Source organism: Microtus pennsylvanicus, chromosome 1, assembly GCF_037038515.1.
Source record: "Microtus pennsylvanicus isolate mMicPen1 chromosome 1, mMicPen1.hap1, whole genome shotgun sequence".
NCBI lineage: Eukaryota > Metazoa > Chordata > Mammalia > Rodentia > Cricetidae > Microtus > Microtus pennsylvanicus.
The window spans coordinates 154,944,537-154,969,337 of NC_134579.1; the positions used below are offsets into that span (position 1 = coordinate 154,944,537).

General features: G+C 38.8%; 1 protein-coding gene and 1 pseudogene across 1 annotated transcript; one reads left to right on the plus strand and one right to left on the minus strand.

The window, feature by feature from the left end:
• Window positions 1-3,262: 3,262 nt before the first annotated feature.
• On the minus strand, window positions 3,263-24,801 carry LOC142832602 (uncharacterized). The gene is given in 7 exon segments (XM_075943162.1): window positions 3,263-6,464; window positions 6,467-7,684; window positions 8,976-9,102; window positions 9,807-9,885; window positions 16,865-16,956; window positions 17,194-17,317; window positions 24,583-24,801. Coding segments are annotated over 6 exon segments (2,550 nt in total). The 5' UTR covers window positions 17,197-17,317; window positions 24,583-24,801; the 3' UTR covers window positions 3,263-5,433.
• Window positions 18,776-20,092, plus strand: LOC142859037 (uncharacterized; annotated as a pseudogene).

The following is a 24,801-nucleotide window of genomic DNA, read 5'->3' on the forward strand; positions in this document are numbered from 1 at the left end:
TCCTCAGACCCAGAACCTAGACTACTGCAGTTCTGCAACATTTTATCTGTATTGAAAGCCCACTGAGCAGGGTCTATGCTTTTTCCCTCCTCCTGAAAGTAGGCAGCCACAAAAGTGTCATTAAAGACAGAAATTAAAATGTTTATATTTGAGCCAGATTTGTAGAGTCATTCACTTTAATTCCAGCACTCAGGAGTCTGAGGCAGGTTTGGTCTACATGGTGAGTTCTGAGCCAGACATAACTGCAGAGGCCTATCTTAACTGCAGAATAGCAATACTGGGACTAGGCCCCACCCCTACAAGAATGAGGAAAAACCACAGACTGTACCCTGTGGGGGAACCAATCAGAATCAAGACAAGTACTAGATGCTCTAGAAGATTAGGAATCACTTACCTAGCTTATATATAGATTGTCAATATCCTTGCTGCACCACCAGTGCTGATCCCTATTTGACAAGACTTGTCCTCACTTCTGCCCAATTAAAAGTTCCAACTCCCATCTGAATCTGGAATTCCCGTACTCCCCCATCCTTTATTCCTTAAAAACTCTACCACAACTGAGCTCAATGCTCTCCTTGATCCAGCCTCTGTGCTGCTGTGTCAGAAGGGACTGAGAGCCCAAGCTCAAGTGTGCAATAAAGGCTTTCTTTTGCATATGAACTCAGATTCCTGATGGTCTCTGGGGAGTCTCATGACCCAGGCATAACATTACAGGACATGTCCAGTACCCCCCAGATGCACCAGGACCCTGACCAGTGGAACCTTCAACCAGCTGGTGATTATCTGTCTGTCTTGCTTGGCTTCACTTTGTCTCTGTTTTGCATTGTACTCTATACTCTGCCTAGGTCTGTTTCTGTGTTGCCTACAAAAGGTCTAGGCAGATGCGCTTGAAAGACCAGTTTGGGGAACTGGGAGACATTCCAGGATTGTTCTGTATTGGATTGAGCCCTCTGATTTCTCCGAATAGACAGGCGGACCACTCCCACCAATTGCCCACAAGCCATTGTCTCGGTTTCAGTTTTTCATCCAGTTGATCAGGAGGAATCATTCTTTCTCCGGTGGCCAGGTGGGATCGGCAATATTTTGTTACTTTTATTTTTTTTGATAGTCATCAGACATAATTTATTTTTATTGAAAATGAAATTTTTTTATTGAAAAAAATTTCCACCTCCTCCCCGCCTCCCATTTCCCTCCCCCTCTCCCCACTTCTCTCCCCCTCCCCCCACTCTTATCTCCTCTCCCCATCCCCCCTCTCTTCTCCCCCTCCCTCTACAGTCCAAAAAGCAGTCAGGGTTCCCTGCCCTGTAGGCAGTCCGAGGTCCTCCTCCCTCCATCCAGGTCTAGGAAGGTGAGCATCCAAACAGGCTAGGCTCCCACACAGCCAGTACATGCAGTAGGATCAAAACCCAGTGCCATTATCCTTGGCTTCTCATCAGCCCTCATGGTCCGCCATGTTCAGAGTCCGGTTTTATCCCATGCTTTTTCATTCCCAGTCCAGCTGGCCTTGGTGAGCTCCCAATAGATCAGCCCCACTGTCTCAGTGTGTTGGTGCACCTCTCGCGGTCCTGACTTCCTTGCTCATGGTCTGTATCTGGAATTCACCTACCCCCTCGCAAATCCTTTACTCCTTAAGAAGCCTACCATAGCTGAGCTCAATGCTGTCCCTGATCCAACTGCTGTGTCAGAACGCACAGAGAGCCCAAACTCTAGATTGCAATAAAAGCTCTTTGCTTTTGCATACAAACTTGAACTCCTGGTGTTATCTGGAGGACTTGTAATGCAAGCATAGCAAGAGCAATAGAATAATATATTTATTCAGTAAAGCAAAGCCAGCACCAAACATCAAGCCAATTTGGCCTTGGGATGAGTGCTTTTTATGGATCAACAATATGAGACAGTGAATTTCATGTAGTTTAGTGATTAGCATTTTTAACAAAATGAATTCTAATTTTGTCTTAATCTATAGTGCATTTTATAAATGTAAATACAGTGTGGCCCGATTTTCTCTCAAAGGAAACATATTGTGCTTTTCCAGAGTCTCAAATGTAATATTAAGAACTTAGTATTTGAAGACACATTTCTGAATGCACTATTTACATTCCAGAGCATACATCTCAGAGGGAAAGGTAATGTGGAGTAAAGAGTTGCTTAGTAAATGCTAATGTTATCATCCAATATTGTGACTCAATAAGTACATTATACTTTCATTTATATATTTGATTGAATCAGAAAGTATGATTTACTTTTTTTGCCTTGTGATTTGATCAAATGCCCTGGTTCTACCTTAAACTAATTTCCAAATACCTTTCCATTTATGCCTAATCTCTAAGAACAAAGGACACTTGCTCCAACAGGCAAGAGGAACAACAGTGGAGGTAGAAAGCATGGGTTAGTATAAAACCAAGGTCTTTGTAATTCCCACAACATAACCACGGTTTCATACGAGATAATGCAAAACCTTTCCCAGATTATTCTACTGTATTGGTATCTGTAAGATAAATAAAAAGGATACTGATAAAGTCCAGTTCATAAAATCTAAAGTTTACTAACAGGAATAAAGTTATCCACAACTGAACTTTTAGAGCCTGTATCCCCTGCTCATCAGCAGAGAAAGAAACTGATCACACTTTGGTCCAGTACAATATACCTGTTTTCAGCCTTGCTTTCCCTTCTGCTGTTCTTCCATTACCAACCATAGCACAGCAGGATCGTGACTTCTCCAGCTAGCCCAACAGTGTCCTAGAGCTGAAAGGGTTCCCCTTTCCAAACAAGATCTTGTCTGAGTCGTTTTTTTCTAAAAATGTAGCTTCTAAAACTCCATCTAGGAATGTGCCTTAGGTTCCTATGGTCTGGCTTTTACCATGCTTCTCCACAAATGCTGAAGAATGTACCAATACCACAGAGCGCCTGCTGCATTAGCCGTCATCCTGCTGATATAGTGATTGCCCCTGCCCCACTGATTTGCATCTGTCCCACTCTATTCATATTCTCTTCTACACAACACCAGCTGTGTAGACCCATTTTATACAGCCTTACCATGTTTGCTGCCACCATACGAACTCTTCATGAATGGTTACAGAATAAGAAAAATAGTGTAATGTGTACTTTACTGTGAGAAGTCTCTTCACTGTGCACAAGTTAAAAATTTTATCAAGATACTAACTAGAAACCCGTGGTGTATTGGATCAACGATCTCAAGGTCATCAAGAGGAGGGAGCATCTAGGTTTCTGGATGAACTTACACACGAAAATAAAACTGAAGTTAAGTTCTTAGTGAAGCAATTTATTGAGTTCCAGTTCATTATGAATAGACTGGGATGCAAACATTAGTATTTTATAAAAAAATTATGAGGACCAGAAATTCAATTTCTTAAGGCCTGTAGAATGGAGTGTTAAAATTACAGAAATACAGAAGCACACAGCAGACTACAGTATTTATCCACAGGTAGAATTGTTCTGAGAGGCACCAGACTATAGTATTTATCCACAGGTAGGATTGTTCTGAGGGGCACCAGAGTTTGGTTGAACCATGGGAAAGTAGCATGCGTCTGTCCAAGTAAATAACCCAGTTTGGATGGTATCTGCCACTGACATGTTTTCAACTGCTTTTTTTTTCATTTTCCCTTTTGCAGACTTCACTCTTACTCCTCAATGAATGCAAAGAGAAGAGCCCTCTGACTCTCCCCAAGAATACATTCCGTTCCTATGAAGGCCTTCTTACCACAATTAAGTACTAACATGGAAATAATTCCAGGATGATCGAGCACAATCTTCCTTACCTTAGTTAACTCTAATTCCTTCTCTCTAATACAGTGCTACCAAATTTCTTAATGCTGTGACCCCTTAAGACAATTTCAAATAATTGAATGTGAGCATACTAATATGTGGGTAGACTTGCCAGGAGACAGATGGAAGTGGTGTCTCTGTTCCTAAAACAATCAGAATTTGGGGTTTTTTATTTGTCTTGGGAAGCTCCAATGAAAGGATCATAATCTGAAAGAGGTCAAAACCCAGAATGGCTCTATTATCAGTTTCCCACTTACAAGTTTCAAGGCAAATTAATAAATGGGTTCACTACATGTTTTATGAGACACTTCCTGGGGAGATACAACATATAGATCCAACTACTCACCCCAACTGGAAACTGAAAACAGAGCCAAATTCAACTTGCTAAATCAATGAGCTTTATTGGGAGTTGCAGGAATATGGGGAAAGTTGCTTATCAGAGCACAGGGGACACAAAGGTAGTTGCAATCCTCAAACTCAACATGAGCATGTGATATAGCTTATGAATATTGGACACCTGAAACATACTGCACACCTACAGGGATACATACAAATTAAGGAGCATCCTATCTTGATGGTCCAGTTTGACCAATCTTGAGTTGCATGACTAATGTCTAAGTTTTCACATTTCAGTTAAACATACTGAATCCTGTCAGTTTCAGGGATATCTTTTTTTTTAAAGTATCTTAGCAGTGTGCACTAGTACTTGTTAGTTATGGTTAGTGTTGGTCGACTTGCTTGCCCCCTTGACAGGACTCATTTTTTTTTAAAATATTTATTTATTATGTGTACAATATTCTGTCTGTGTGTATGCCTGCAGGCCAGAAGAGGGCACCAGACCTCATTACAGATGGTTGTGAGCCACCATGTGGTTGCTGGGAATTGAACTCAGGACCTTTGGAAGAGCAGGCAATGCCCTTAACCACTGAGCCATCTCTCCAGCCCCAGGGATATCTTGATATAAACTGAGAATGCTCATTTGTTTCCTGGCCATCCAGACCTGGATGACACAGAAACTATTAATTACAACACTGTTTGCCAATAGTTTAGGCATATTCCTAGCTAGCTCTTACATCTTAACCCATTTCTATTAATCTGTGTACCACCAATAAGTTGTAGCCTACCAATAGGTTCTGGTATCTTTGTTGGCAGATACATGGTGTCTCCATGACTCTTTCTCCTGGCATTCACTTTAGTTTTCCTGCCTAGCTCTATATGCCTGCCATAGGCCAAAATAGCTTCTTTATTAACCAATGGTAATAAAACATATTCACAGCATAGAAAAGGCAATCCCACATCATCTTGAAGCTATTTTGAACTGCTTATCTCCTGCCTTAATCAGCTTTCCTTCAGAATGGATCATCTGAGTTCCTAGGAAATTGCTACACAAGACCAAACACAGGGCTTCAGATGTCTCCATTTTGTCTTCATTATGAATTATTTCAGGTTGAAGAAATAAAAATTGGAGAAAGCAGAAGCCACATCATTTCGAAGGTTTCTTTACTCCCCAGTATGAATTTTTAGATGCTTTCTTACATGTGAAAGGCAAGTAAAGACTTTTTCTCATACAGTGCATTTGAAAGGTTTCTCTCAGGTATGAATTCTTTCATGTGTTCTAAGGTTGGATAAAAGATATGTCACTGATTATTATTTGGACTTTTTCTCTTTTGTATGGTTTCTCTCATGTATTCTAAGATACGAGGTACTCAAAAAGGACTTGTCACATTCACTACATTGGTGAGGTTTCTCTCCTGTATGAATTCTCTGATGAGTTCTAAGAGATGAACCATAGGTAAAGGATTTGTCACATTCATAGCACTTGTAGGGTTTCTCACCTGTATGAACTTTCTGATGTCTTCTAAGACATAAGTCAGTGTTAAAGGATTTCCCACACTCACTACATTTGTAAGGATTCTCCCACATACGAATTTTCTGATGAGTTTTAAGATGGCATTTCTGGGAAAAGAGTTTGTTACATTCAATACATTTATAAGGTTTCTCAACTGTAAGGCTTCTCTGATGTCTTCTAAGATATGAGATACTCATAAATGATAGGTCACATTCACTACATTTGTAAGGTCTCTCTCCTGTATGCTTTCTCTTTTGTATTGTAAGAAATTCACAACGGGTAAACGATATGTTACATTCAAAACATTTGTAGAGTGTCTCACCAGTATGAATTCTCTGATGTTTCCTAAATTCTGAGCCATAGGTAAAGGATTTCTCACATTCACTACATTTGTAAGGTTTCTCTCCTGTATGAATTCTCTGATGAGTTTTAAGACTGCCTTTCTGTGTAAAAGATTTGTCACATTCACTACAATGGTAAGGTTTCTCTCCTGTATGTGTCCTCTGATGTATTCTATGGGCGGCCTTATTGAAAAATGATTTCTCACATTCACTACATTTATAAGGTCTCTCGCCTGTATGTAATTTCTGATGACTTATTAGACTGCATCTCAGGGCAAATGATTTGTCACATTGACTACATTTGTAAAGTTCCTGTCCTGTGTGTATTCTCTGATGCATTCTAAAATACGATCTACTCACAAATGATTTGCCACATTCACTACATTTGTCTGGTTTCTCTCCTGTATGAATTTTCTGATGAGCTTTAAGCCTGCTTTTCTCCGTAAAGGATTTGTCACATTCACCACATTGGTAAGGTTTCTCTTCCAATGTATTTCCCGATGTCTTCTAAGAAAGGACCTACTGGTAAAGGATTTGTCGCATTCACTACATTTGTAAGGTCTCTCCCCTGTATGAGTTCTCTGGTGAGTTATTAGAGAGTCTTTCTGGATAAATGCTTTGTCACATTGACTACATTTGTAAAGTTTCTCTCCTGTGTGTATTCTTTGATGTATTCTAAGATACGACACACTCAGAAATGATTTGCCACATTCACTACATTTGTGTGGTTTTTCTCCTGTATGAATTTTCTCATGAGTTCGAAGACCACTTTTCTGCGTAAAGAATTTCTGACATTCACCACATTGGTAAGGTTTCTCTCCTGTATGTACTCTTTGGTGAACTACTATGCTACCTTTAAACATAAAGGATTTGTCACATTGACTACATTTGTAAGGTTTCTCTCCTGTATGAATTCTCTGATGAATTCTAAGACTGTTTTTCTCGATGAAGGTTTTGTCACATTCTCCACATTGGTAAGGTTTCTTCCCTTCTTTACGTACTCTCTGATGTATTCTAAAATATGACGTACTCATAAATGATTTGGCACATTCACTACATTTGTGTGGTTTCTTTCCTATCTGAATTCTCTGAGGAGTTTTAAGAGATTTGTGGGGTTTTTCACTACACTTGAAATTGTAATGTACTTTGAGTTGGAACAATTGCTGAAAGGATTTATCACATTTCATACATTTATAGAGTTTCTCTCCTGTAGGAGCTCTCTGATGACTACTGATGTTTGAGTCCAACTTAGAGCATTTTTCAGAGTTCTTGTTTTGGTCTCCTTTTTTTGCTCTATTGGTTTGTTTCAGCATAATTTTATGTTTGGAGTCAAAAGATTTATCATATGCTATCTTTTTGTGTTCTTTTTTTCCTATGTTGACTCTTTGATTTTGGCTAATGTTGTAATACAAATTAAAACAGTTCACATAGTCCTCATTTTTGCAAGAATCTTCTCGAGTGTTTCCACTTTTGTGTCTCTTCATATTTACTGTTTCAACAGAGGTATCTCCAAAGTTACCAGATCTGTACTTGTTGCTGTTTTCTGCAGTATCACTTGTGTTATGAGGTCTACATTGGAAGGATTCAATCAGTCTGACAAGCTTATTACAAATATATAACTTCTCTTGGATATTCTCAGGATTGTGCAGGATATCCTTTGTGCCTTGATCCAAGACGTTCTCATATTTACCATGTATGCGATGGGTCTCTGAAAAATTAGTGCAGTTAGGGTTAATAGGGATTAATGGTAGAGTAAGAAATTGAATAACATTTTCTTAAGTTTCCTAAGAGGGGTAAACTAGTAATTCTCAGGGACAGAGTTCTTACCAGAGTCCTTTCGTGTTTCACAATCATCAAATGGATGCTCACAAGTGCCTCAATCTAACTATATCAAAGACAAAAATTACCTTCTTGTTCTTAGCTAAACACTGTATCTTAGAGAAGCAAAGACAAATAGGTGATGGAGCAGTAAAGAACTTTGAGAAAGAGGCTCTCTGAAGCATCATATGAAGAGTGTTGCTATCCAAGTGGTGTGGCACAAGTCTTTAATCCCAGGATTGTGAAGGCAAAAGCAGGTAGATCTATGTGAGTTCAAAGACAGCATATTCTACAAAGCGATTTCCAGGATAGCCAGGCCTGTTTTACAGAGAAACCCTTTCTGGAAAAAAACAAAAAAAGGATGTTTCTCAACTTCCTTCTTTATGTTTTGGACACACATTCACACTGTGCAGTTAAGAACTCATTGTGTAACCCAGGTTAGCCTGGACCTTGCCATATATTCTTGCTTGAGCCTCGAAAGTGCAAAACGTAAAGTCATTCTGTACCAGTGCTAAACAGTGACGACATGTCAAAAATTAAATAGATAAACAAGAATATTCCTATAACAGTTCTTCAATTTAAAGCTTTCTGAGTCTAAAAAATCAGAGATAGAAAGAGTTTAATACAAAAAAAAAATTCTACTTATTAAGTGTACTGAAGGGGGCTGGAGAGATGGCTCTGAGGTTAAGAGCACTGACTGCTCTTCCAGATGATATGGGTTCAATTTCAAGCACCCACATGGCAGTTCCTATCTAGCTGTATCTCTGGTTCCAGGGGATCTGTTATCTTTGCAGACAAACACATAGGCAAAACACAAATGCACATAAAAAATTATTTTTTAGAAAAAGTGCACAGAAATATATTTTCTTAGTCTTACTACTTAATTTCTTTTAACTTTGAAGTTTTCATTAAAAACTAGATAGGAGGACTAGGAAGATCAGAGAGAATGTGGCAATGTTTACCTCTTGCAGAGAACACAAGAAAATTTAAAAGGAGATATCATAAAAAATGTTTGTTGCTAACTAGAATTTCCTTATTTCTGGGATTCTCTATACAGTTCAGAGTGTGTGTGTGTGTGTGCATATATATATACACACACATATATATATATACATATATATATGTATTTATATACAAAGACAAATGATGAATCAGGAAATCTAGAAAAAGAGCATTCTTACCTACAAAGATCAGATTTTTATAATTTTCCAACATCACATCCATGTACAATGCTCGCTGATCACAGTCTAGACATTCCCATTCCTCCTGTGACAGGTCCACAGCTATATCCCTAAATGTTAAAGGATCCTGTAATGGAAAATCACTAATGTACCACATGATGATGGACAAAATGCTTTCTGAGGTAAAAGAGAACTAAAAAATAAGAGACACTTTTGTGACACAGATGAGGCATAAACAAGAGTTTTCTAGAATTTCTGAAGAAATGTGTCAGGACATAAGCAATGCTGCTCTTTCATAAACAATGGATAGGACTTACTACACTAACATTTATGAGGTCTCCCTTCTTCGTGAATTTTGTTATATTTTCTAAGACCTGAGCAGCAGATAAAGTACAGTAACTACATTTGCCATTTTGGTGTCCAGTTTGGATTCTAGAATGACTAAGTCCTTCTGAATTTGGCTCAGTTTCTAAGCACCTTCAGCACCTTCAAGGAATTACAAAACAGATTTTAAGCCTAGATCTATGAAATACAATGTTCTTTTTGGAACCTTATAAGCAGGAGAGATATATAGCCATCCCTGCCACACACACATTCAGGCAAATATACTGATATACATACACAAAACTAAACTAATTTTAACTTAACAATTAATAAAATTTGATAACAAATGAAATTTAACAAAAGGTGGACAGGGAACTTAGGAAGAAGAAAATTTAAATAATAGAAAATAAACACTTTCAATAACATGGCCAGAGGCAGAGAATTAATATCTTGAAAGGTTTTAACAATAAAAACAATTTTCTAAAAAATTGTAGACAATACACTGACCTGGGGATCATTTACCAGAGAAGAATTCAGTCTTCTTATTGTTCTTAGCATTTCTGTCTCAGGAACAAAGACTCGAATCCTTGTTGAAATTTCACATAAAAAGATCAAGTTAGAGTTAACCTAATTTTGTTATGGGCAATGCCAAAATACATAAAAAGATGCAGAAAAGCTACATGATATCAAAAATCTTCTCAAAATTCCAACAGAATGGAGAGCGTGGGAGGATATAAAGTGGGGGAAAAATGACTATGAACCTTATCATTGCACTCAAAAACATGGGCTCTTAAAATTCATGAAGAAAGGGCATATGAAGATTATAAGATAATGAAAGGTCATCCACTCAAGCAGCACTGCAGATCATAATTGGAGGTTAAGTATATATAGAAAAATCAGAGAGAAATTTTCCATGAAATAAGGATTTCACATAAGGAATAGAGGAAAGCTAGGGAGTGCCAGACTATATCTAACATGCAAAAAACAAAACAAAAAACTACCATTTTAACTAGAGAGAAGTAAATTAGCAGAATATTAAATAAAAATCATGAATTAAAAACCCCCATGACATGTAAATCCTAGCAGGAATGGAAATGTCATGAGACAAATGTCATGAGATTTTGTGATTAAACTTCTGAAGAAAACAGGAAGAATTGGAACACAGCTAAACACAGTAAAAGGCACATGTGTTAGACTGAGGCCAATAGAACAGCACAAGGAAAAAATGAACAGCATTAGCAGGAAAACAAGAGAGAACGACGTATGTGTTCTCCAGCATTACTGACTTTAGAGGCATAAGAATGAGACAGAGAATTTGAACAAAGAAAAAAAATTAAGATTAAAAACACAGTATAGGCACCAAATTCCTTTTGAATGATGTGATCACACAAAAAAAACTTGATGCAGAAACTATGGTAAATATTAAATTTGCTAGGTGCTTCATATATCATTGAAAAGTATAAAACTAACACAAGGAGCTTGTTGCAGGAGCTCTTTCCGCTCCTTCAGCCAATAGATGCTGAGATACCCCCTTGTGATTATCATTTGTATTTCTGGAATAATGTGTTTCAGGAACTAGCTGATTATGACCTTGAGTGATCTTGAGAGGCAGAGATTTGTCCCCTTGTGGTTTTCGGTGACAACCTCCCTGCCTTTTTCGGATTATTGGGCTGTGGTTTCTTCCTATAAAAACCCCTTCTCCAGGTCACTTGGGGTCGAACTCTTCCACAGCGTGGGTTATAAGTCTCAGCCCCAGTGCACTGGTTCCCGTCTCATCTGATCATTAAACCTCCTGTGATTGATTGCAGCAAGGACGGTCTCTTGTGAGTTACTTGTGTAATCCCAAGACTTGAGTGAGAGTCTCCCCAGCACTGGGGGTCTTTCACCAGAGGCTTATATCCTGCTGTTGAAGGTCAAGATTGTCCCAAGGACTCTGATGCCAAATTAAGCAGGAAGTAGCAAAATGATAATGTTACAAACCTTTCAAAACTCTGAACAGTAAACAAAAAAAGGAGGATGAAAGTTCTTTGGAGCATGCTATAGGCCAGGTCCCACCACTGAGGATCTCCAACCACCAGAGTCCATACTGAGGTCATTCTAACAGCCCTAATAGGCAGACAAAGCCCCTTCAGATACAGGCAGCCAAGCTCTGCCATACAAAGTAGAAGGCCTAAGCTCTGAACTTGAAAACACACCACATGCCACCCTGGAAAGCTCCACGTGGGCCAAAGAAACATTAGATAAATACTGTCTTCTGCTCAATTCTCAGATGCTTCTTGCCAGAGGATAGGCAGACAGACTTGACTTTTTCCCTCTCAAAAAAAAAAAATCTCTTCTGTGAGGTTTGTTGTACAGTGTTAACATTGTGCTATCCCTTGACTCCAAATTACAGGAATACCTTTCCCTTCATAACAGAAACAACCTGCACTGGGGAAACCCTCCCAGTGGGAGCAGACCTGTATCAGCTTCAGTTAGAAAACCTTTTCTCTCAGAGACGTAATGTTTGTACTGAGAAACCTTCCACCATTGAGTTGTAGTACTTGTGCCTTTCCCTTCAGAACTGTGACACCTCCACTGGGGAAAACTTTCCCCATAGAACTCTAACCGTTACACTTTCCTCTTGTGAGAATTTCACTTTCCACTGTTGGATGTGAGACTCATTCACACAAACCTCAATACTTGCAGGGTAGTTTTCCCTGGAATCCTGAGGAGGAGCAATGGAGATGGAAAAAAACTATTCTCACGCACAAAACACAGACTGCTGGAGTCCTAGGAGATCCAATCTCTGGACAAAGGCAGCTGAGGAAGCTCAAGCATTGCCCTCCTCCTGAGAGCAGTCCACAGTCACAGCCCTGCCTATCAACAAATCATGAAATTAAAAACAAAAGAAGTGGGTCTTGAGCCTAACTCAGTTCCTGCACACTTTAATTCTAGCACTCAGAAGGCAGAGGCAGACAGGCTGGGACCTGGTGGGACCAGGTTGGTGTACATGGTGAAATCTGAGCCAGACTCAACAAAATAAAGCCAAATCCAAATATCACCAGGCCAGTTTGGTTAGGTGTTATGGGAAGAATGCTTTTCTTCAAAGGAGACTTTTAAAAGACAGCTGGTGTCAACTTTTCTTATATACTTGAGTGAGAAGAATTGTTTAACAGATACTCTCTAATTTTATCCTAACCTACAGTGCATACTGTGACTGTCAAAGCAGTGTGGCCTGATACCGTCTGACAGCATACACACACATACTCTAGGGTGTAATACTAAGCACTACATATACAAAACCACATTTCAGAATACTGTACTTACATCATAACCCGCATAGTTCTCAGTTGGAAAATGAGGGGAAAGAAAACAGTTTGCTTAATAAATGATAATCTTTACAACAATGGCCTTTTAGCATACTAAAACCTACTTCCTGATTTAGTGAAAACTGCAGTGGCTCCTTAAGAGAAAGAAAGAAAGAAAGAAAGAAAGAAAGAAAGAAAGAAAGAAAGAAAGAAAGAAAGAAAGAAAGAAAGGAAGGAAAGAAAAAAGAAGGAAAGAAAGAAAGAAAGGAAGGAAGGAAGGAAGGAAGGAAGGAAGGAAGGAAAAAAGAAAGAAAGAAAGAAAGAAAGAAAGGAAGGAAGGAAAAAAGAAAGAAAGAAAGAAAGAAAGAAAGAAAGAAAGAAAGAAAGAAAGGAAGGAAGGAAGGAAGGAAGGAAGGAAGGAAAAAAGAAAGAAAGAAAGAAAGAAAGAAAGAAAGAAAGAAAGAAAGAAAGAAAGAAAGTAAGTTATGCCTTGGCGATACTGAAGCATGCATGGGCAGCCTCTATATGGTGGTTCCATTGAATTTTTCCATAATGGGTTTCATTGTCTAAGTAGATGAGACCAGGTCTATTCTTCAAGAAGGCACCAGATCTCATTACAGATGGTGTGAGCCATCATGTGGTTGCTGGAAACTGAAGGTTCCTTATGTGACTGATATCTAAGAAGCTCTCAGGGAATGCCTAGGTGTCGTGGAAAAAAAAGGCCACTATCTTTAATAGGTAACCATTCAAGAATGGATGACTTTCAATTTCAGGAGCTTTGGAATTGCCACAATAACAAAGAGAACCATGTTTACAGACAACATATAATGTAAATTCTTACCACATCATGCTTCTGTAAACATCCTGGCAATTATAACATGAATATAAACGTCAGGATACACCCACATGATCTAAAATTTAGCGACATGATTAAGATCTTCATAGCAGAATATAAGACTTCAGGTATTTTTGTTTGTTTTTTGAGATAAGATTTGGTGAAATTTGACTACGTGCAATTGAAAAATAGCATAAAATGGTAATAAGCTTTCCTGGTCAGAAAATTATTACAGATACATAATAAAGACAGATTCAGATAAAAGAAAAAAAGACCTCTAAATGGATCACAGTGTTAGATAAATGTATGTAGACTTGGAAAAAGAAATAGTTACTTTAAAAAAAGTAAATGGTTCTATAAAATAAAACAAAGACTTTAAAGAGATAGAGTACAGACAGTCATAGATTAAAGAAGAAAAACAAGCCACATAAGCATGGAATATACATAGAGAATCTGGATTATGTGTATTATTGTTTTCTTTGAATTTTTTGACTACAGAGAGATATTTGATTTTGAGGGCTATTAAGCTAAACCAAAAAATATGTTTTAAAGGTATCTTGATTTCAAACTTTGAGTCTAAGGACATGTTATTTTGGAAAAGAGGTTCTGCTTTTGTTTCCACAGAAGATGAGAACCCATAGATTCCTTCCAGATTAATGTAGTTTGATGAACAAAGACTCCTTGAAAGGTCTCCGTGACCCCCCAAAATACTTCACCCAACAAAAAGGAGTTTGGAGAGAACTATGCCCAAATTCCCTAAATGATTGCTTATAATTGTTTGCTTTCATTTAAAGGGGGATATGATATAGAGATGAATACTTTGCATTGGTATGGATCTTGGCTTATTGATACAAATTTAAGGTCAATTTTGTTATATGTATATTTCTGCTCTTGATTAAGGTATTGTGATTGTGAAGCTTATTTAAAATGTAATGTATAATTGAGAAATACAGGTTAATAAATAGTCATCTATAATAGTCAAGCTTGTAGTCATGTTAGTTAGGTTTTCTAAATATATAGAGATATACTTCAGTTAGATAATCTTCAACACTTCAAAGACCTATGGAATATGACATTTAAAATGTTTTAAGAACTGAACACTTTTCTCAATAGTGAGACATGTCTGCTTCTGGTAGCACCAATTACTTCAGAGAGGTTGATGGGCATTGAAGAAACTTGTTATGGAATTTGCCTTCAATGAGACAAGGCTAACCATTTGGGCAAGAAACTGCTCTTGCCTGGACTGCTTGATGGTATACTGTATGAATTAGACATACAGGACCCACAGAAAAGTGACTGCTGAACTTTGTAAATGGCAGGACGGTCCTCGAAGGTTCCTGTTTCACAGAAGAAACTGACAGATAGTCTGCAGGACACAGAATAAAGTTAACTGATGAACTTTGCCATTACAAGACAGAACAGATCTTCAAATTTCCTGCTTCATGGTAAAGTGCTGGATCCTTTGGGCCAGTAGTCTGAAGATGAATGCCCCAATGTTATAAAAGAATTTTGAATGACTGTCCAGGCCGCAAGCTGTCTCTGCCAAATCTAGAACCTTGGAAATTGCTTACAATGCAGTTTCTTAGGTAGTATCATATCCTTCTGGGGTCTTGAAAAGTTGAAGACAGATACTTTTAATTTTCCTTAGTTATGATAATAGATAAATTAGATATGAAACTTTAGACTCACAAAGAAATATTCTAACTATAATTCTTGCTTGATAACACTTTTGTATATGTAATTTTACTATGTTAAAGCTAAAATCTTCGCTTTTATTTAGACAGAAAAGAGGAGATGATGCAGGATGTCCTTCTGTATATGTGATAGTATTACTGGTTAATGAATGAAGCTGCTTTGGCCTACGGCAGGGCAGAATAGAGTAAGGTGGGAATTCTAAGCAGATAGAGGAGGAAGTAGACAGAGTCAGGGAGACGCCATGTAGCTGCCAAAGGAGAAAGGTACCCACTAAAGCCTACTGAAACCTTGCCAGAAGGCCATAACCTCGTCGTGATGCACAGATCGAGATGGGCTGATTTAAGATGATGTAAGAGTTAGTTAGAAATATGCATAAACTAATAGGACAAGCAGTGTTGTAATTAATACAGTTTCTATGTGATTATTTGTGTCTTGGGCAGCCAGGAACGTATGAGTAGTCTCTGCCAACACTCAACTATGGACACATCTTAAAAATAGAACAAGTCTTCAAACCTAGTAACGATCAATGTTTAAAAAAAAAAGTGTTTTCCCAGTGGGGCAATGGTGATGCACACCTTTAATACCAGGACTCAGGAGGCAGTGGCAAGCATATCTCAGTCAGTTTGAGGCCAGCCTGGTCTATAAAGTGAGTTCCAGGAAAACCAGAACTGTTACACAGAAAAACTCTGTCTCAATAAACCAAAAAAGTGTCTTCACAAAGTATGCTGAATGCTGACATCAACAGTAGATAGAAGAGAATACAAGACATATGACTATTGATTTATTGATCGCATGTTCTCATTCAAACATGGAAAATAATATAAAAGGACCTTCTGTAAAGATTCTAGTAATATGTACCAAGAATTTTCAGGTATTCTTTTTTATGTAAATGTAAAAAATCTTCCTAAAATTTATAAAATTATGAGACACCACAAAGACTTCATAAATTATGAGAGCAGGATCAAACACAGAGGTAATTTCAAAATATGTAAAAATTGAAGTAACACAAATCATTGAGTGTTAAAGACAGACAAGATATCAAAGGGAAAGCAATGCAGCTAGAGACTAATATTGTGCAGAGATATGAATCAACTCTGATCAAAATCATGATGACATTATTTTAGAAAATAGAGAAATTAACCCTCAAAGACACAGAACCTGAAGGGATGACAAAATGCTCCGAAAACTCTGTGTGCAGGACAAACCAAGAGGTTTCAATGGTTCTAACTAAACACCATACTGAAACAATAGCAATGAAACCACTTGATGTTGGTATAAAATTACAACCAGTTATGATAATAGTAGAGGGGCAGCATAAACTCCCAGGCAGTCAAAGAAAATTGTATTTGTGTTGGAATATTAGCATTTACATACAGTCTTCAAACTCCTACAATAGGAGAATCTAGGGATTATTCTCAGGGGAACTCTCTAGAATCATTTAGGATAAAATAGAATGAGGTGTAGGGTTAAGACAGCCCCTTTAGGGGGCGGGGTTTGCCTCGGGCGAATGCTTGCCAATAAATGGGCGCGCAGGGAGGCAGCTCGGCCCTTTTTCCTTCCTACCTCCTGTACTACGCTGGAACTTCGGTTCTGTAAGTTTATCATTAAAGTGGTAAATATTCTTTAATATCTGCATTGCATTTATTTACGCCGATACATTGAGGCAAAACCAATTTCATATTCTGTCTCTACAGTCACTTGAGCCCTTCCCCATCCCCTTAACCTCTTCCTCAATCCCTCTATCATACCTGGATCCTTTGCTACTGTCTCCTTTCTCTTCTCCATCCAGGGTTCTAGGTTCTGTTTCACAGGTGAGCCGGACTGACTGACAATGTGAACCCTGCACAGGAGAAAGATTCTTCAGAAAGCACCTGGAACTTTGCAAGGAACAAAAACTAAGGATACTAATACCTGTCCAAAGGAAAAACATCAAAGAAAGAGAAAATATCATGAAAAATATCTCTTCACTTTACTCTGTGAGATGTGAGACTCATTCACACACAGCTCACACACATTCAGAGTGGTTTTCTCAAGAGCCCTGGGGAGAAAAAGCAGACAGCATGAAAACTATTCTCACCATCAGAATCCAGTCTATTGCAGTTCTGCAACAGGAGATCTCTGCAAAAAGCCCTGTGAGCAGAGTCTAGGCATTCCCACTCCTCCTAGAAGTCCACAGTCACAGCACTGAGTGTCAACAAATCCTGAAATAAAAAAAAAATAAAAAAAACTCAACACTTTGGAGAGTTGTTCATGGGCAGAATGCTTTCCTTCAACAGAAGAGATTCTTTTCTCACACAGAAGAATGATCATGAATGTTCAAAAGATGCTTTACAATTTTGTTTTCATCTAAAGTGAGTTTACTAATTTGAAAGTAGTGAAGCGTGATATAATCTAACAGCAAGCATGTTTGGCTTCCCTGGACCTAAGGGGTAACATAAGTAGACAGCATATAAAGAAATTTCTGAATGCTCTATTTATATACTAGACTATATATGTCTCAGATGTAAAATTAACAGGGAGTAAAGGATTTGTTTAATGTTTATAACCACATGTATGGCACTCCAAATAATATCTGTTTAATCATATCTACATGGGTTCGTCATGTGATTATTATCCTCAAACTCTCTGTGGATGCACAGTCACAGAGGCTGTAGGGTCCACAGGTCTACCTCTTCCCTCAGGGTTCATCTTGAGGACAGTTTCTGGCCAGACATCTTGTTACAATATCCAGTAAACATCCTGCTTGTTCCTGTGCTCCCTCTGCCCCCCTGGAGGTTAGCTATAGGGCCATTGTTTACTCCATTTTCGACTTGGTAAATTTCCTACCTGCCTGGAGAGAATTTCATTGTGCAGCGGTTAGGTATATAAGGGATTTCCTAAAGTTGAATAAATGGCATTTGACATTATCTCCTCATGAATGACCCATGTCTCTTGTGTGTTCTTTTTTTTTTTTAAAGTTTTAACCTTTTCACTCTATTAAAGATTTATTTATTTATTATATATACAACATTCTGCTTCCATGTATGCCCACATGCCAGAGGAGGGTGCCAGATCTCATATTGTGAGCCACCATATGGTTGCTGGGAATTGAACTCAGGACCTCTGAAAGAGCAGCCAGTGCTCTTAACCGCTGAGCCATCTCTCCAGCCCCCTCTTGTGTGTTCTTTTAATCTCTGGGCCCTTACCCAGCTTGCAAACGGTACAGTAACACAAACTGTATCGTAGAGAGTAATGCAGGCATTACAGAGGCAAAGGCCACTCTCTTGCTTAGCCAATTGGTACACAGGGGAGTTAGAAAGCATGGATGAATTTAAATTCCAGGACCTTTGGAACTGCCAAAATAGCAAAGAGAAAATTGTTTGCAAACAACAGACAATGCAAATGCTCTACTAGATTATCTTAAGAATTATTTTACAGTCAGACAGTGATGGTGCACACCTTTAATCCCAGCACTGAGGAGGTATAGTCAGGCGGATCTCTGTGTGTTTGAAACCAGCCTGCTCTACAGAGCGAGTTACAGGAAGGCCAGGGCTACACAGAGGAACTCTGTCTTAAAAAAAAAAAAAAGATTACTTTATGAGACAATAAACAGGCAACCATAAGTAAAAAAAAAAAAATTATGGTAAGAACCACATGATGGAAACTCTAACTTACCGACAATGCAAAGCAATCGACAACAGAATATTAAAAGCTGTGTCTGTAAGGATGAAATGGCAAACAATGGGTACCTCTGGCCAGCCAGGGTAGACCATTAAGAGAACTTGCCTTATGCAACATGTATAAGCAAGAGGTTCATTGCAGGAAGAGGATGAGCAAAAGAGTCAAAGGGCATTAGTTAAATAGTTCATAGCTGACCAATGCTGCATGTCATGACTGTGTCTCAAAAGCATACACAAGAAAATGGAGAATTTTCCTTCATATGATCCTTCAGAGAGCCCTTTCTCAGAGTTTGCTTTTGTTCAATCAACTATCTGACCTTCTGCAAGGTGTGAAGTTTAGCTAAGAATGAAAAGTCTGTTATCGTTCCCTGCATTTTAAGTGAGGTTCTTCTGAGCTTACATTTAGTGATTGTGAAACACAAAAGGCCTCTGCTGATAAACTCTATTCTAAAGAATTGCTAGCTTACTTTTCCCAAGGAAACATCAGATATTGAATCTGTTACTCATGTATCAATCCCTATTATCCTTAACCGTCCTAATTTTCCAGACACCTATCAGAGGTGGGTTAAATATAAGAAGGTCCTGAATCGCAGCTCAAAGCATTCTGTGCATCAGAATGTGAATATTCAAGAAGTCTTATAAATGTAATGAGCTTGGCAAAATGATTTATGAATCTTCCCAGGGTACACTTTACAACAAAAGTGATACTGCAGAAAACTGCAACAAGTACAAATTTAGCAACCACAGAGATGCTTCTATTAAACATCAAACCTGAACAGAAAGACTGTGTAAAATGTTTAAATTTTTGCTCCACCCTTAGTCAAATCCTACAAATCCACACTAGAAAGGAAGAACTCAAAAACATAGAGAATGATAAATCTTTTGATTCTAACCAACCCTGAAACAAAACCAAAGAGGAAAGAAACTACAGCAATGCCAGAAGCATAAAAAATGCTTCAAGATATACTCAAACCTTAGTAGACATAAAGGAACTCATACAGAGGAGAAACCTTATAAATGTACAGAATGTAGTAAGTCTTTCCTGCATTTGTCACAACTCAAAGAACATAACAATATGCAAGTGGAAAACAACCTGACAAATGTACAGAAGGTGGTAAGTGCTCTTCTCAGTCATCAGATGTCAAAAGACATTACAGAACCCATGCTAAAGAGAAACTTACAAATTTACTGATTATGGAAAATCCTTCATTTGCAGCTCAGGAATTAGAAAGCATCAGAATATTCATACAGGAGAGAATAGTTACAAATGCAATAAATATTGCAAAGACTTTATCAAGAAACAACATCTTAGGATAGATACATCAGACAATTCATACAGGGGACCTGAGTTCAATTCCCCGCAACCACATGGTGGCTCACAACCATCTGAAATGAGATCTGGTACCCTCTTCTGGCCTTCAGGCATACAGGCAGAAAGAATATTGTATACATAATAAGTAAATAAATATATAAAAAAAGACATACAGGGGAGAAGCTTGACATACGCAGAGATTGTGAGAAATCCTCTACTAGTAGTTCACCTATGCAATACCAGTGCTCCCTAAGGAATGCAATTGGAATGAAATTCAAGAGAAAGAACTTAAAATACAATCAAAGTCATTTCAACAAAGTCAAGGGACATAAAGAGGAAACAAGCACCAGAGCTCAAAGAGGACAGGAACAAACTGATTGAAGGGCAAGGGAACGCCAGCAAATGGCTCAGGAAATAAGGAGGACAATGCAGGATGTGAACACTGCAATCTAGAGATGGAAATCGAAGGAATCCCTAAAATAATGAAACAAGAAATAGAGAACTCTGTAAGCCTAATACAACTCAGTGGAGAGAGGTCCACCAAGATACAGCAAGTAAGCCGGGCGGTGGTAGAGCACGCCTTGAATCCCAGCACTCGGGAGGCAGAGGCAGGCGAATCTCTGTGAGTTCGAGACCAGCCTGGTCTACAAGAGCTAGTTCCAGGACAGGCTCCAAAACCACAGAGAAACCCTGTCTTGAAAAAAAAAGAAAAGATACAGCAAGTATAAGACAAACATCAGAGTTTCAGTACAAGGCTAAGGAGCTGGATCATTCAATCAAAAAAAAAATGATAGGTCAAACAAATGAACTAAATTCTTGCTGCATTACAGTAGCAATATTAAAAGATAAAAGTGAAATTGAAGCCTGCAATAGTGAGGTAGGTATTTAATTCCAGCACTCAGGAGGCAAAGTTGGGAAGATCCATGTGAGTTGGAAGCCAACCTGCTCTTCGTATCAGGTTACAGGTCAGTCAGGGCTACAGAGTGAGACCCTGTCTCAGAAACAACAAATGGAAAAGCCAAACAAGAATTTAAAGGTATTGAGAACTCAAGAACAATCGCAGTGGGTTTTTGATCCTACTGCACTTACTGCCTTTGGGGGAGCCTAGGCAGTTTGGATGCTCAGCTTACTAGACCTGGATAGAGGTGGGCGGTCCTTGGGCTTCCCACAGGTCAGGGAACCCTGATTGCTCTTCGAGAAGATGAGGGAGGGGGACTTGATCGGGGGAGGGGGAGGGAAATGGGAGGCGGTTGCGGGGAGGAGGCAGAAATCCTTAATAAATAAATAAATTTTTTAAAAAATTTAAAAAAAAATCATACTGCAAAAAAAAAAAAAGGTCGCAGTCTGCCAGTGTGAAGACAGATGGACTGGTGTGAACACCTACACAGTATTTGCAGATGTTCAGGACCTTATGCTGTTTTTACAAATAAACTTGAGGCAAGTTCTGTTAAAAAAAAAAAAAAAACTGAGGTCTGAGTTCGGATAGTGCAATAAAGTTTCTTATGTTTGGAAAAAAAAAGAATTTAAAGGTATGGGCTGGAGAGATGGCTCAGCAGTTAAGAGCATTGCCTGCTCTTCAAAAGGTCCTGAGTTCAATTCCCAGCAACCACATGGTGGCTCACAACCATCTGTAATGAGGTCTGGTGCCCTCTTCTGGCCTGCAAGCATACACACAGACAGAACATTGTATACATAATAAGTAAATAAATATTTAAAAAAAAGAAAATCTGATTTCATTTAAAAAAAAAGAATTTAAAGGTATTATTTTCTACACTGATTTAAAATCCTCTAAAATATGTGTTCCTACACAATTACAGCATGAATATTAGGAGACTAATTGTATTGGTTTGGATGAGAATATCTCTCATTGACATATATTTGAACCTAAGTGACCAGTTGGTTAGTGTTTTGGGAAGATTAGTTGCTGAAACAATATTGAATAAAGTATGACACCTGTGGACAGGCTCTAAGAAAAAATGATCCTCAAGCCACCTTAGTTCTCCCTCCCCCTCCTCAGTGACTGTCAGGAGCCAATTTCCTCCTAAAATCATTACAGGAACCATCACCCTGGGGAGTCTGCAGAGAACCCCACACCCCTAATTGTGTTAAGAATGGTTCTATTGACAGAGCCTACCCCACACCCAAATTGGCTGTTAATGAGAGCTATCTGTTAGCGGAACCCACTCCACATTCCAAACTAGGGAGCTAGGTGTGTCAACTTCCAGGCCTACAGTGACCTGACTGAAGATAACTTCCTGCCTAGTGACCAACGAGGACCATGTGACCAACGTGAACCACGCGTCAAGAGCCCAGACCCCTGTGCCCATCCCCCAACTCTTTACCATATATAAAGCTGTACCCCATCTGTAATAAACGGAGGCTCTGACAAACTTTGCATGGCCTTCTTCCTGTCTCCTAGCCCATATCTTCCAGGTAGTGCCTCTCCGTGACCCTGGAATAACTGAACCGCCAGGCGGGCTACTAACCCTAGACTAAGTAGCCCGCCAAGGCAATCAACAAGTGACTGTGGTTAATTTAAGGATGTGATCTCTTGCTTTCTATTCAACGCACGTGGTTGCTCTCTCCCTGACCTTCCTGCCATGGACTCTGATCACTCAGAAAGCAATCGCCAAGATGCCTGGTCACAGTGATTTATGAAGGCTACAGACCAGAAGAAATTACAGGAAAATATTTTCTATTGGATTAAAGATTCTCTCTCAGACAGAGAATGCATGTCACATTCTGAAACCTGATCAAGAACAGGTCGTATAATAGGTCATGAGCGCTACAGGGGCCCTTACTGTTTTTTTTTTTCCTAAAACGTCCTAATGGCAAACTTTCTTTTAAATTGTTGTTTATATTGAAAAGTAAAGTGGTGCACTCAGCCTTCATCAGTCAGTTTTCTTACTGAAGTGCTCAGATGTTAGTACAGAAAACAATACTCATCCATACTAAGGTATTAAATAATGCCAGCATCACAGATGCTAAATAGAACACAGGAATTATGATGCCTAAATTAATCTGAGGCTTTCCTTGAGGTCCTGATGTATGAAGTAGGAATACTATTCTTCCTCTACCCCAGGATTATGTGCCAATAATGGTCAAAGAACTTGGGAATTGTGACTTCTGACCCAGACGGCCCAACTCTTCACAACATAAGGGGTTGGAGATATATGTCCCAAGGCTGAGGTGTGCTTGATCTCTGATGCTGTGATCGCCTGTGTTCCCTTGTACAATGCTGATCGGATTCTCTATACTTTATCTCACTGTATTATAAACTTTTGCGAACACTGACCCATTCTAATTTTTAGAACTGTGTATAAGATACTGTACTTCTTAATAACCCTGCATAAGGCATAAGACATAGAACACTTGAACCCATCTTTTCTATCCTCTGGACTTTCCTCTTCAGGAGCTTATCAGTAAAGAACAACCTGCTCAAAGGAACATCCTAGAAGACCTAGTAGAAAAACGGAAGAGCCAGAACCAGAGAATGGAGAACATGCAGTAAAAAAATTTCTGGACCTGAATATGCCTCTGTGTTCATCTGCAAAATGCCTCATGAGATTGAGTCCATCAACATTCCATCAAGGCTAAGAGAGGCACCCTAAATGCATGTCTATGGGGTCTACAGGAAGTTCACAGCAGACAGTAGACTGGTGTCTATTTCAGAGGTTAAGATATTTAGGAGTTGCCCAGGATCCAGTAAGTAACCCCCAACCCATGTTCAGACAGGCAAATTTAGTTAAACTCAGGTCCCAAAACTAAAGACATGAAAAAAGCAGGACTGATTATTTCATTCCTACGTTATCTGCCAAAACCCATTATTTGAGTCTGAATCAGTGTGGAGGCCTGAAAATGTGAGCCTATTTCCACAATGACCAGAGAGTTGAAATTTACCTCTAGTCCTTCAAGGTTTCTACCTCAAACAAAGGTGCCACCTAGATTTAGACCAGAGAGTTCTGTTCTCTCAATGTTATTGTCAACAAGTGTGGTTAATAGTCAGACCTTGTATTTCAAGTATAGAGAAGTAGAAGTTTTTACCTCAAACAAAAGTCTAAGTCTCCAATTAAGGCTTCAGTTCTCTTAGGAGATAACTTTGGATTCTACCCAGGGAGTGGTTTGCCTACAGAATGTTTGGGTCTAGGGTGTGAACATGACTTATTTTATTCTATCAACAAAATGCTTAACGATAGATGTAGCCTTCAATTGGTATGTTCATTTCCTTGTATTATGTTAATACAGTGTTTTGTCTTACTCCTACCTTTTGGGGTCAGGTGTATTTAAAGCAATTAAAAGTTAAACATGGGTGAATTTCAGTTATTACTTTCATTCACCTCTTCATATTCTTTACTGTATTTCTAAATCCCACGCCTCTACTCTGGCAGGAGGTATTTTTGTTGAGGCTGGTCCCCGATAGATCAGGTCCAGCACCGTTGCCTTCTCTAACCCAACAAAGAGGTCCAACTACACACCTGCAAGTATGTATACGTACCGCTTGCACCTATGGAGTCCAGGGAGGTCAGGAGAGGATCAGATCCACAAAATCTGGAGGTATTGAGTGGCTATGGACCATGTGGCTGCTAAGATGGCATCCTGGTCTGTTGCAAGAGCAGTAAGTGCTTTTAGCCTGAGTCATCTCTCTAGCCTAAAGGCAGTTCTTAATACATCAAGTTGACAATAAATATTCATTGTGACAACTCTGAGGTCTTTC